At 48.3% G+C, this 14,236-nt stretch overlaps 1 protein-coding gene across 3 annotated transcripts in view; it reads left to right on the plus strand.

Moving 5' to 3' along the window:
* The window catches only part of CAPN15 (calpain 15), a 292,664-nt gene that overhangs the window by 122,491 nt on the left and 155,937 nt on the right, over positions 1-14,236 (plus strand). For 2 of the 3 annotated variants that reach the window (XM_069210362.1, XM_069210360.1), the window contains exon 2: positions 3,300-4,776. In XM_069210362.1, the coding sequence (XP_069066463.1) occupies positions 3,322-4,776 (1,455 nt within the window). In that variant the 5' untranslated portion in view covers positions 3,300-3,321. Of the gene's footprint in view, positions 1-1,716; positions 1,861-3,299; positions 4,777-14,236 lie in introns of those variants that run through there. The other variant, XM_069210361.1, reaches the window with a different exon arrangement.

The following is a 14,236-nucleotide window of genomic DNA, read 5'->3' on the forward strand; positions in this document are numbered from 1 at the left end:
CTAGATATCCTGAGGGAGATGGGTGTGTAGCCTCCATTTGTATACTAAAAAGTGCTTGAGCGGAGTCCTTATAACTGTTTACTAGCTCTTGCTCCTTTAAACCTGCCCCGACACCCCCCCTCCCCCCAGCAGAGGAGCAAACAATTGCTTCTTGCAAGGCCTTCGCACCCTTATCCCCTTTAGGGAAAGATTTAAGAAAAGACAAAAGCAGTGTAGCCCCTCCTACAACTTGAGTGTTTTGAGGGAGGGCTCCCTTTTTTTGCATCCGGGTAGGCACAATTTTACTGGACAGTTTCCTTTTTGAATTTATATTATGCTGCTGGTTCTTTGGACAGTAGCTGATCTTTGGGGTGCTATTTGTCATATATATATATATATATATATATATATATCTCTCTCTCTCTCTCTCTCTCTCGCTCTCTCTTTCCCTTCCCTTCCCTTCCCTCTTTTAGGGCAGTCCCCTTCTATCCCTTATGCTTATTCATCAGAAATGTATGTTTTCGCGAGCAATTGCACTCATGGTTCCTCATCTTGTGCTAAATGGTTATATATTGCAGTGTTATTTGCATTTTTGAAATGGGGTTTACTTTAAAGGACTAGCTATCAAATTGAATCATTTTAATTTAAATTAGTTTGTGCTGATCATAAGCAACAAGTGCAATTTTGTCTGACAAGTATTGCATCCATACACAGACAGTGCCAGAAAAGCCTGGAAGAGATTCAGTCCCACACTATGGTCGAATTGATATCAAAACAAACTGGTGGAAAAACATAAAAATTGGTGTTTCTTCCTTTAATGTGATCACCTCCTCCTGCACATTAATACCAGCTGTTCATCTCTAAGCCTTCGCTGAGTAAGAGATTATCAGATTTCACTTAAATGGTATTATCGTTTTTATCAATTAGCACTTTTAGCTGCAGTTTAATCCCTTGATAGTTGATAGGGAATCACAAGCAGTGATTGTCTTCCTACATAAATATACATGTGCCTCTTGAATACCTGGTTAACATGCTCGAGTACTCTTCGTCCCAGCCCTCTTACTTCAGACTACCCCATCGTCCTGGTCGGAAGAGAGGGTGTCTCCGGGATACTTCAGAAAAACATAAAATTGAATTTCCTTTTGAGCTTGTGCTCAGGCCTGGCTTCAAGGTACAAACGCAAGGATAAATAAATGAATAACGGTTCTTTTCTCCTGAAACCGTTCAGCCATTGTGAACAGTCCCTGCTCGCCGCCTCGTTAACGTGTCAGAGATGCGCCGTTTATGGATCACGGCATTTTAGGTTTCGAAGGCCAGGTCAAAAAATACGGACGAACATCGTTGTTATTTCGTAAAACCGAAACTACCCTCCACCTTTTTGGAGCGTCTAATGATCTAACGTTTGAGACACATGGGGTCGCGCCTGAAGTTTCTGCGTTGGTACGAGCCTGGTGTGAGATACTTTTGTGAAGTGCGGTCCGGGCTCGGCCGGCGAACTACCCCATCCCTTCTCCGTTTCGGTGACTTGACTGTAGAGCCCAGCCCTCGATGCCCACACACCGCCCCGCCCCCTGCGGCGCCCGCGTGCTCCCCGCGCGGACGTGCGCTCTGCACCGAGAGATTCCCGGCCGCTGACGTCACTATGTGCCGTCAAGGTAACCCCTGACATCAGACCTGCAGGGGTAGTGGGTCCCTTTTTTATGTCGCATGGATCTCTCTGGGGGTGGGCGGGGGGGAGGGGGGTGGCAGCGAAGAGCCGTCTCTTCGCGTAACTGGGATCCATATTTTCATTGTACCCGAGTTCGATTGCAGCGCCGGTTTGGAGGTGGTTGTCCCGGTCGATGTGCACAGTTTTCCCCTGAGAAGCAGCAATGCCGGCCGGTAAGGGCACGGATTTCGGCTTCGGAAGCTTGCACTCCTGCTGACTGTTTTATTCGTCCACTGGGAAGCTTGCAGTGCTGTTTCCGTGCTGTAGCTGGTGTGGTTATTTATACACATATGTATGTGTTGGGGAGCTTGCACTACAGCTGTCTTGCTCGAACTGTTGGTGTGGGTGACCTTTTTCTTGTGTGTGAACAGGGACGCGTAGTCTGCTGAAACCGCGGTGTGCTTGTGTGTGAGTACACGTTTCCCCAATGCCGCCTGTTATATCAGTTCTGCACGTGGAAACCGTGTGCCCCCCTCCTGCTGCCTGTTCTATTCATTAGGGATGCTTACGTAGGTGATGTATGTCTTGTGTTTGCACCGTGGATTATTAACTACAGCGCCCCTTTAGGTTTTTTCTGTGTGTAAAGGCTGATTGCCGTTCTTGCCCTGCGAAGAACTATTGCCGTGTCTGTGCTGTATCTGTTTTTTGAGTGACCCACTTTTACGGTGCAGCATTTCACGTGTTTTGTGACTGACGAACGACTGCAGTGCTCAGAGTGTATGTGTTCAGGGGTTGAAGATAATGTTATACCTGATCTGTACAGTAACAGCTGTGTTGTTTCGGCGTTGATTGCAGTGTCCACACCGGGTCTGTGCTCTGTTTGTGCTTCCCATGCTTTGCACGGTGGTGGCTGAAGAGCGGATTTTCCGGTGGCCCTTGGGCCTAGTGCTTCTTCCTTTGTGCTGTGCTCGGGGTCAGCATTGACGGTTCACAAACAGGCAGTGCTTGAAATGGAAAACTGGAAGTGCAGGTACTCTGTACCAGAGCACGTGCTTATGTCTGAGAAGTGCCGGCACTCTCCAATTAAAAGTATTAAGGTTTTCGTGAGAAGTGCAGTTACTCTCCCTCTAAAAATAAAAACGTTCCAGTACTCCATACCGGAAAGTACCGGCCCATTTAAAGCACTGCAAACAGGTTTCTTGTCTCCGTGCTCCAGGAGATGCAAAATGCCAGCGTGGACCTAATCATTTTGCGATAGTAAGTGCTGAACACTGATGCAGTGGTGTTAGTAAGGTGGGTCCCCTTTGCCTTACCCGGCTGCCTTACACATTACGACCGTCCTTACCTTACGTTCCCCATTAAGGCATGGAGGATACTCTGCTAATGGTTCTCCCTTCTTTACTGGTGGCCCCAGAACTCCTGGTTTTTGTTGGCAGTGTGTGGACGGGAGACATCATTTCAGTCAAGGATCTTATTGTGGCAGCTGGAGAAAATTAAGCGTGGAGGTCATTATATCCTTTGAAACCGGTCGAAGGAAGTTCTTGGCTTGGGAAAGAATATGCTTATACAGAGTCCCTTGGTTGTTTGCCAGCATGTATGTTGTGTATTGTAAAGATAAACAAACTATGGCACTGACATGGCATAACTTTGACCTCTTTTTCTTCTGTTGCAGTCACACGCACTCTCCTGGTTCTATGGCCACTGTCCGGGAGTGGTCTTGCGGTCGCTGTACCTTCTTGAACCCTGCCGGACAGCGCCAGTGCTCCATCTGCGAGGCGCCTCGCCAGAAACCAGACCTGAACCACATCTTGCGACTGAGTGTAGAGGAACAGAAATGGACCTGCTCCCGTTGCACTTTCCGAAACTTCCTGGGTAAGGGCACTTGCGAGGTGTGCGGCTTCAGCCCTGATACTGTGCCAGGTGGAGCAGCCCATCCTGTGGTAAACGGCGTCCTACCTCCACCTGCTGTGCTGACTGAACCCAAGCCAGCACCCCGGGAGGACGTGGCACAAAAAGTGGAAACAGACAGTGAAGACTCCGATGCCAGGAGTCCTGAGGTAGCAGTTCAGGCTGATGGCTGGGAATGTCAACGCTGCACTCTGCACAACACCCCTGTGGCACAGTCCTGCTCGGCCTGTGGTGGGCCTCGTAAGCTTTCACTGCCCAAGATACCCCCCGAGGCACTGGTGGTCCCTGAAGTGATAGCCCCTGTTGGATTTCAGATAGTGGCAACTGGGTCACAGCCTACTGTCCCCACAGATGGTAGTGACCCCAATGGTGGCACGGCCACTTCCATGGAACTTGAAGTCCCAAAGCAACCTTCCTTTGCCCCCTTCTCTCCTGGTCTGCAGAACAACCCTGTACCACGAAGCCGCCGGGAGGTGCCTCCTTTATTGCAGCCGTTGGTACCTGATGCTGCCCAGCCTACAACCCAGGTTGCCTGCGGGCAGAAGAGCTTGACCCGTCCCATTCCAGCCCCACGATTCCAGGAATTGAGTGGCAGCAAGCGTCTCAGTGTTCTTGAGGAGGAGATGGAGGCCTCTCCTTCAAACTGGACGTGTGGCACATGCTCTTTGGTGAACTCTTCTGGAGAAGCCAAATGCAAGATCTGCGGAGCTCAGCGAGGCATTGATCTCATTGACTTGACTGGAGACACTGTGCGGTTTACCCCTTGTAGCCCCTCCAGTCCAGATTTCTCAAACTGGTCCTGCTCCAAGTGCACCCTACGGAACCCCACCAGCACCCATAAGTGCATGGCCTGCCACTGTTCAAAGCTACAGGGTTTCCAGGAGTACATTGGTCCTACCGAGCCCAAGAGCAGTTGCCCGGAGTGCAGCCAGGACCGCTGCAGCACTGCACCTGGACTGCCATGCTCCTCCTGTGGCACCAAAGCCCTGTCGCGGAGGGTAGCACAAAGGTTTCCCGCCCCAGAACGGCCTGGCCAGTGGTCCTGCCCAGCCTGTACGCTCCTCAACGACATGAAGTCCAAGCACTGTGCAGCATGCCACACGCCGCAGCAGTATGTGATGCAGCGCAAGGGACTCAAGCCTCTCAAGAGGAGGGAGAGCATGCACGTGGAGAAGCGACGGCAGACAGATGAAGGCGAGGCCAAGGCTTTATGGGAGAACATTGTCAGCTTCTGTCGAGAGGTGAGTGCAGTTTCATAGTATAATCTTTACTTGCATCTATATTGTGGAATACGTTGAAATGGGGTCTTCTCTTCGCATGGATAGATGGATAGGTAAAATGGAAGTATTTGGTTAGAACCTCCGAGGGGATGGAAACATTTTTGTTTGTTTCAAGTGTTATTGAGAGAGTTTGGGTTTTAGGGAGGGGGAGGTGTGTGAGAGATCTTGCTGCATTCTGCTGTTTAGGGTTAGTGTCATAGAGCTGGGAGCCCTTCAGACGTAGATATGTTGGAGGGGGCATCGTCAGTCAATCAGGTTGGTCAGATTGATCATCTCTGGGACCCTCTCTTTGCATTCAGATGAGTCACTTATGCAGTGTTGAGAACCTTACTTGCCAAATCTCAGGCTCCCACAAAACATGACTTTCACTCAATGTTCATGCTTCTATTACTATCGAGCTCAGTAATGACGAAAGCACTTTTAGAGTAAGTGAATCTATTTATCAGTGCCTGTGTCATATGTTTATTTATAACTTCTTTTAGGTGGGCCCTCTCCACTCTTGTTTTCAAGTATTAATGTAGCATGGGAATCTCTGCAGTTAATTTGTTAATTTGCCATTCAGTGCTTCCTAATGTGTGGTTGTGTGTGGGGGGCTAGATTCTTAGTTTTTTCTTTAGATGATTCCACTTTGCTGTGTCACCCTTTTTTCGACAATGTAGCGACCCTGATATGTCATTTTCATCATTTATGGCTGTGCTATGACTTACCACCGAGCCTTCGGTGGTCTCATTACAGCCTCTTCGAGTCCCTACTGATTTGGTTACTTTTGGATTTGGCCACCCTCACTCAGGCTTCTTGCACGGCGAGCCGGTGAAATGTCATAAGTAAAAGGACGGGGTGATACCAATGGCAGAAAGACCTAGCTTGGGCAAATAGATGTATATATATAATTCCACCACAGTAGTGGATGTCATACTCTTTCTTTGTTTAATTTTTGATACTCCTATTCCTCTTGTCTCTTTGTGTGAGTATGTTGACCTTGTTTTTTGGGTTTTGTTTTTGAGGAGTTGTTCTCCTCTTAGTCACTATGTTCTTTTGTCATTGGCATCTACTGAGCCCACATTGGCCACTGGTATGGCCTGCAAATGCTGTTGCATGTTCCAAGCATTGTATCCAAAGACATTTTGTATTTTTTGTTGAAGATATTTGTATAGCCTAGACCTAGCCATAGAGTGCTTTACATGAAATCAGTGGCCACCTGCAAGTAAGTATCTTCTGTCTCTCTTTACTCTTGCTTTTTACTCCTGCCTTTACTTCTGTTTTTTACTTCTGTTTTTATTTTCTGTCTTCTATTCCATCTTTTTCCCTCTTGTCTCTTTTTCTCTCCTTTCACTTGCCCTGCGTTTTCTATACGTCTCTGCTACCCCTGCACCCTACCCCCCCCCACAGAGTGCTTTTTCCGCCCTCCCGCTTCCCAGCTGACTGGACCCCCGCCTCCCCCCCTTCTTAATGGCGGCTGCTGCTCACTAAGAGGTGGCTCCTCTGATCTCCTGGTCAGTGTCTGTTGCCCTCCCCTGTGCAGCTCCACCTGTTGCTGCTGGCTCTGCCACAAGCGAACTGAGAGCCTGTCTGACTCCCAGTTCGAGGCCCATCTCCAACCGCAGGCTCCCGCCTGCGCCTCATCTCTGGTGGCCTACTGGCCACCTGCAAGTAAGTATCTTTTGTCTCTCTTTACTCCTGCTTTTTACTTCTGCATTTACTTCGTCTTTTTACTTCTGTTTTTATTTTCTGTCTTTTATTCCATCTTTTCCCCTCATGTCTTTTTCTCTCTCCTTTCACTCTCCCTGCGTTTTCCCTGTGCCGCTGCTACTCCTGCGGCCCTCTCCCTGGCAAAGCGCTTTTCCCGCCCTCTCGCTTCCCAGCTGACTGGACTCCCCCCCCCCCCCCCCCCCCACCCCCACTTCCTAATGATGGCTGCTGCTCACTGAGAGGCGGCTCCTCTGATCGCCTGGTCAGTGTCTGTTGCCCTCCCCTGTGCAGCTCCACTTGCTGCTTCCTCTGCCAGGAACAAATTTAGAGCCTGTCTGACTGCCAGTTCGAGGCCCACCTCCACCTGCTGGCTCCTGCCTGCGCCTCATCTCTGGTGGCCTAGTGGCCATCTGCAAGTAAGTATCTTCTGTCTCTCTTTACTCCTGCTTTTTACTTCTGCATTTACTTCTGTTTTTATTTTCTGTCTTTTATTCCATCTTTTTCCCTCTTGTCTCTTTTCTCTCCTTTCACTCTCCCTGCTTTTTCCCCATGCTGCTACTGCCCTTGCGGCTCCTCTCCCCTACCCCATGCAAAGTGCTTTCCCCGCCCTCCTGCCTCCCAGCTGACCTGACCCCCTCCTCCCTCCCCTTCTTAATGGCGCCCGCTGGTGTGCCAAAGGCAAGCCAGTCTGTGCCCATCCATGCCCGTCTGTGCCTGGACCGTGCCTAGCTCCACAGACCCTGGTCTTCGCTCCATCTGCCGGTTCGACACCAGCACTCTATGCGCCCTCAGCCCTGATAGAACATCAGCCTGCCTCCTAGCCAACCCCAGGAACACTCGTGGACTTTTTATTGTGCTGCACATGCTCCCGCACCCTCCAGGGAGCACTTCACGATTCCGTACCAAGCAAGGATGACCACCTCAAGTGCATACTCCTCAACACATGCTCCCTCGTCAAGCACACAGTAGAAGTCTGGGAACTCCTCAACTCTCCCTCCCCGAATGTCTCCTTCACGGAGACATGGATCACCTCCACCTCTGCCCCGTACATCGCCATGGCCATCCAGGACAACTACAAAATCATCCACAAGGACAGAGCCAGCTGGCCTGGAGGAGGCATTGCCATAGTCTACAAGAACACCCTCTGCCTGACAACCACCAAAGAATCAGTCTCAGCCAACCCATGATCACCTACACTTCCAGATTCAGACCAACCCCAACTCCTGCCTTCATGGCACACATCTACAGGCTGCCCGGTCTTAATTCTGCAAAGAGATTGCCGACCTCGTCGCCCCCAAGCGCTCACTTCCTCTGACTACATCCTTCTCGGTGACCTCAACTTCCACCTTGATACCCACGATGACCCCAACACTACAAACCTCCTGGACAACCTCACAACATTCGGCCTCAAAGCAACTCATCAACGTCCCCACCCACAGAGCTGGACACATTCTCGACTCCGTCTTCTCAGCAGGGAATAACATCACCATCTCTCACACCTCCGAACACCATTGGACCGACCACAAGTGCATCCACGTTACCTTCACAAAGAACACTACACGCCACTTTGCCCCCGTTCCCTCGGCAGACGCTGGGGCAAAGTTACAGAAGCACAACTCACCAATGCTCTCAACCACTCCCCACAACAAACGCAGCGGATGCTAATAAAGCTGCAGTTAATCTCCACCGCTGGTTATCTGAATGTGCCAACAACGTGCCCCCCTAAGGAAACCTCCAGGAAACAGACATAGCAAAACACCTAAATGGTTTATAGCATACCTAGAAGAATCCAAATGCTTCTGCAGACGACTGGAACAGAAATGGAGGAACAGCAAATCAACCAAAGACTGCACAGTCTACAAGGATGCAGTCACCATGCACCACCAGAACATCAGAGCCGCAAAAAAGCCGCCATTCAAGCAAGCCTCACAACAGCACAGAGGTCTTCACCAAAAAGTTCACCAACCCCGAGACAAACACCTCATCCGTCCGTCCCTCCCAAGACCTCAGCAACGACCTCGCCACCGTTTTTCACTAAAAAATCCATGACATTTACGAAGGCTTCAGTAATCAAAACGCACCACCCACTAACTCCACCACGAACCCAGCACCACACCAGATCCTGAACTCCTGGACCCTCATCACCAAAGAGGATACCCAAAGACTTATGTACTCTGTTCACTCGGGAGCACCCTCTGATCCGTGCCCTCATCATATCTTCAAACTGGCCAGCACCACCATAGCACCTGAGCTCTGCAGAACTATCAACTGATCCTTTGAGACCGTCACCTTCCCATCAGGCTGGGAGCACGCCGAGATCAACCTGCTGCTCAAGAAACCCACCTCTGACCCAAGGGAGCTGAAAAACTACAGACCCATCTCTCTGCTCCCTTTCCCAGCCAAAGTAACAGAAAAGTCCAGTCAACCAGCAACTCACAATATTCCTGGAGACACACCAAATCCTAGACCAATTCCAATCTGGATTCAGAAGCAACCACAGCACCGAAACAGCACTCCTAGCAACCACCAATGACATACGCTTCATACTAGACCACAGAGGCACAGCTGCACTCATTCTCCTCGACCGCTCTGCTGCGGTTAACACTGTCTCCCACTCCACCCTCTGCGACAGACTACACAACGCCGGCATCGAAATAAAGCACTGGATTGGATCAGGACCTTCCTCACCGGATGAACACAGAGTGTCAGAGTACCGCAATTCACGTCTGAACCCAAAATCACATTCTGCGGAGTGCCCCAATTATCATCACCCCGCCCAACGCTTTTCAACATCTACATGGCCCCGCTAGTGAAGATCATCAAACAACACTAGCTAAATATTGTCTCTTATGCCGATGATACCCAGCTGATCCTCCCCCTGTCCGATGACTCTGCAATGGCCAAGAGAAATTTCCACAACAGAATGAGAGCAGTCGTCGCCTGGATGGAAGCCAGCTGCCTCAAATTCAACTCAGACAAGACAGTGCTCCTCGTAACTGTCTCCACCCCTTCTATCTAGAACAACTCCTGGTGGCCCACCACACTGGGACATGCCCCCGCTCCCACAAACCATGCACGCAATCTGGGCATCATCCTGGACTCCTCTCTATCCATGACCCACCAAGTCAATGCCATCTCATCGTCATGCTTCCACGCCCTCTGACTCATGCAAAAGATTTTCAAGTGGATCGCCTCCGACACAAGTAAGACAGTCACCCACGCACTCGTCACTAGCAAACTGGATTCCGGCAACGCACTCTATGCCGGCATCACCAAGAAACTACAATCAAGACTACAAAAAATCCAGAAAACAGCAGCTACACTCATCCTGGACATCCCCCTACATAGCCACATCTCCAAGGCAGTACACAACATAGGACTGGCATACCTTAACCACTGCCTCATCTTCTACGTACCCAACAGACATCTCTGTTCTTCCCAGCTGGTCCTTGCAGCAGTTCCCAAGATCCGGAAAAGCACAGCAGGAGGAAGATCCTTCTCCTACCCCGCAGTCTGCACATGGAACACACTACCTCTCAAGCACAGGCAGACCGCATCACTGAAGCTGTTCAGGAAGGACCTCAAGATCTGGCTCTTCATTTGAGCAGCACGCCCACAAACAGCTCTCTGAGACACATGGGTGATTAGCCTCGCTTTAAAATCAGATTGATTGATTGAGTGATTACTGTAACACATTCTCGGGGTACTTATATTACATTGGGGCATTCATCTGTAAGGTAGAGTCTAAAAATGTATATGTTTGCCTACAGTGTTGGGGTCCTGTGATCACCAAAGAGATAGATTATGTGCACGAGTACCAGAGATGTGCTCCGATTGTGTCCTGCTGAACTCTACTTGACATTTCTGGGTCTGTTAAAAATATATAAATATAGATTGGCTAATGGATTCTTATGCGATGTGTGATGATGCTGCTGAGGGAATTCTGGAAGCCAAAGCAGATGGACAAGAGGACAGTGACTAGTGACTGTGCCTAAATTCAGATGCACATCCCTGAATGGGAGGGCCTGAGATGTACTCCATTCATGGTGAAGGGATTTTCCCTGAAACCCCAACTCCCTTTTTTGTACATGGACTGCGCTGAGGCTAAGATTTTCTTTAGCTTGAAATTTATATGTTTAGATGACACATTTTCAGCTTCTAAATGGATGCGTGTTAAAAATGCTTGTGGCATCTCAGCAGTGGATACATCCTGTCACATTTACATACACTCGAAAGCAAAGTCTGCATCAAACACCCTATTTTTCTGACATCGTGAAATAAGGATAGCAGTAGATGAGCCAGAAAGTGGAAAAACAAACAGTCCAACAACTGGGTTGAGGTAGCTACTCCCGTAAAGCCTTCCTCCCCTCCAGGCATCTGCCACCTACAGTCGCTTGGCAAGTCACAAAACGTGACTGATGTCCTTCAGAGCATGTCTTCTGCTCGGCAGTGATATTCTATGAAAAATCAATAATGCAAATCGCTCCTTTGAAGAAGACTAGCCTCTCTTCAGCACCTCAAAGGCACTCCAGGTGATTCTTCCTTCATTAAGGAAGTAAGTTTGTGGTCTAGTGATTGTCTCCTCAGCAAGGCACAGTCATGCAGACCCTGCTAATTTATCATCAGAACTTTGCTGACTATACTACATGACAGGTTGAAGAAGGTCCCTTTTGGAATGTATTTAGCTTTGCAATTAGCTAACACTGTTGTCTTGCTCAGCATATCTTATCACAGGCTCTTGATATATTGGTAGAGGCAGAATTCTACCAAGAGGTTGGTTCTTCGACTTAACTCGTTTGGCCTCTAGAAAAACTGTGCTCTAAGATGCTGTGGCAGCCCACTTTTACTCTGAAGTACCATCCACAGTGCCTGACGCGCCTTTTGATTTGGGAGCATAGACCATCAGTGAGTAACATGATCCTAAGATCATGTATATCCATAGGACTGTTGTGGGTTTCAGAAAGACAGTAGGTTTGACCTTTTAGAGAAAATGCAGCTAGTCGCGGGCGGGCGGATGTTGGCACTTTGAGCTGAAAAGATTAAATTACCTTAAGAGCTTTGAAAGATGCAGAGAAGACTAGATAGAAAGAGTAGAGACCCCTAAGAAACATTTGTTGCAGGGCAGATGCCACTGCTAAGAAACCTCAAACATAGCAAAAGAACACTAAAAAAAAATAGGCATCCAGGGCTGGACCCTGTAAAAGATCACAGAGGGGAAAAAAGCATTGACCTATAAGGCATCAGTTAAATGGCAAGGTGCCTCAGTGGTTAAAACAAGTTACCTTTCTGTTATTCTGTGTTAACAGATATTTGCATAGCACTTAGTCTAAAATGTATTTTAAATGGGTAGAAAGTGAAGAATTCATGGCTGCGAAGTTGTCTCTTGAGTCCTAATAAGCACCTCAGCTTCAGCATTGACAGCCAAACAGACTGCAACTCTAGAACACAGCACTGCAGAGGTCTGCAAGGACATGAACGAAATTAGGAAGTACCAGCTGCAGTTCTCCCCGAAATGCATTGCTGCCGTCAGATCTCCGGAGACCTGACCCACTTGCAACATAGCTGCACCAGACCCTTGGGACGCTCGGAAGCTGTGACTGCAGAAATTCGCAGTGAATATACAGAAATGTATAAAGGATCCATAGATGCAACTGTCAGACATCCTGGCAGCTGTCCTCCTAGGGCTCTCCTTAAATGAAACCGAGCTGCACGAAGCCTTGGGGAGTCCTCAAGAACTGGGAACCTCGGCTGTCACTGCACTAAGGAAGCAAGCTTGGCAATGAAGCCACCTGATTTAAAAAGGGGAAAGGCGATCATTTCTTCCAGATCCTAGCTACCCTGATACATTGAATGCAGAGAAATGTTACTGTAGTGCAGCCCACTTCTTGTTAAAGTTACTGCCAAAGTAACAAGATGGTTAATGCATCACAGTCCTTGTCATGGGCTAAAGCTAGACCACGGTTATACAGGCAAAGGACTGATCACGGGCCTCTAGTGTCTGATAACTCATTTTAATGAACCAGAACAAGCTGCTAATAATACACTGCTGCCACGCCAGGCTTGCTGCCCTCTTCGTATAGCCTTGCCTGCCTGTCTGCTGACTCACGAAGAAGGTTTTTGCAAATTACTTTTGAATAGGATTCAGCCACTTGGTCATTTGTCTGGTTGTATAACCATAAGAAAGAAGCCACGTGTAAGTGTTCCTGGAAAAGGCAGAGAATGTCATTGTCAAAGCTCCTGTGGAACTAGTTATTTAATCATTACCCTGATCTCTGATCACTTAAGAGTACACAAAATAACACAAAAGTATATCCTGTGCAAGTATTTGGAATATTTCTTGCCTGTGCCAAGAAATTGGTAATACATGATTTCCTGGTGATGGGAAAGAGTGACTCTCCTTGGATGCACAGTGGGACACTAGCGTTGCCAGTTTTGATAGGACTAAAGTTAACCATATGAGTTTTGAACAGATTCTTTGGTATGGTCAGTACATATCTCAGAAGGAAATGGATTAATGTTTACTATTGTTAAGAAGACTGGCTGGGCATGCCCAGTTGTGAGTTCTGAGTTTGCTTATGCTAACAACTTAAGTTCTGAAAATGAACCCTCTTACACGGGCATAACGCATATGGAGCTGTTCGTGTTCACATTCAGAAATTATATGACCTAATTTTTTAGTGCAGTGGTTTAAAGAAAATGGTGCGGACAAGCAAAGTACGAGAATAACTGCCCGTGATTCCATTTGCTTGAAGCATTTACATGTAACACGCTTGTTCTGCCTAGGGCAGGCGGAAGCCTGTTGGGTGGTTATGCCCAGATGTCGGTCTACAGAAGTTCACTCTGCACTTCACTGAGGCCCGGCCAAGCCGGCGATAGGACATGGGTTGTTTGTTCCCTTTTAGAGAAGATGTAAGTGCGTAGTTGACTGGCAACTGTGTTCAGCTCCTCTTTTCATAGAGTTGGTACGTGTCTGTGATTTCACAGAAGTGCTGAAAATGAAAGAACAGAATGTATTTGGAGCAATTAACTATGAGTTCACATTGATTAAAGGATATACATCCAGCGCGTGCGTGCTTTCTAAGTAGTGTGGGAGCGCTCAGTGCCGTTCCTTTGGGATTCACTGTGCACTCGCACTGTATCTTCTTACTTTCTCGTTCAGAAGTGACGTGGCCTAGGACGTGTGCCGGACTGTGTTTTTTCGGTTGAGACTGATTTGATCCTCATCTGTAGTGGCAAAGGTGAGCTGCAGTGGTTTAATGCACTCGGATTGAATACCACTGGTAGCGATTAGCTCGAGGTTTTCTGTCCATCAATCGCTTTTGTACTGCCTTAGTCAGGCATAGGCAAGAGCTGAAACATCATGGTTTGATATTTAATATTCTTGAGCGCGCGAGTACCCAAAGGTGTCTTGGCGCTAAGGACCTTCAACTTTGTCTAGAGGCATATAAAGACTTATAGTGAGAGAGAAAACAGCCTGTTTGCGGAAACTAGGCAAGATGGACTGGCTTTTACTGTGTAATGGCGTGGTATTCCATAGCCGGCAGGTGGTAAAAAACAAAGCTGCGGCTGCCCCAGGAAGCTTTTTTTTTATCGTGGGAACAGAGATCAGATGTAAGGAGGCAGATCTTAGTCTTCTCTGAAGGTGGTACCACTTACATTTTTTCCTAAGGTAGTCAGGCCCCACTCCAATCAAAGCTTTATGGGCCAGAAAAAGTGCCTTAAAGCCAACCCT

The sequence above is a fragment of the Pleurodeles waltl genome, chromosome 10 (assembly GCF_031143425.1).
Source record: "Pleurodeles waltl isolate 20211129_DDA chromosome 10, aPleWal1.hap1.20221129, whole genome shotgun sequence".
Taxonomy (NCBI): domain Eukaryota; kingdom Metazoa; phylum Chordata; class Amphibia; order Caudata; family Salamandridae; genus Pleurodeles; species Pleurodeles waltl.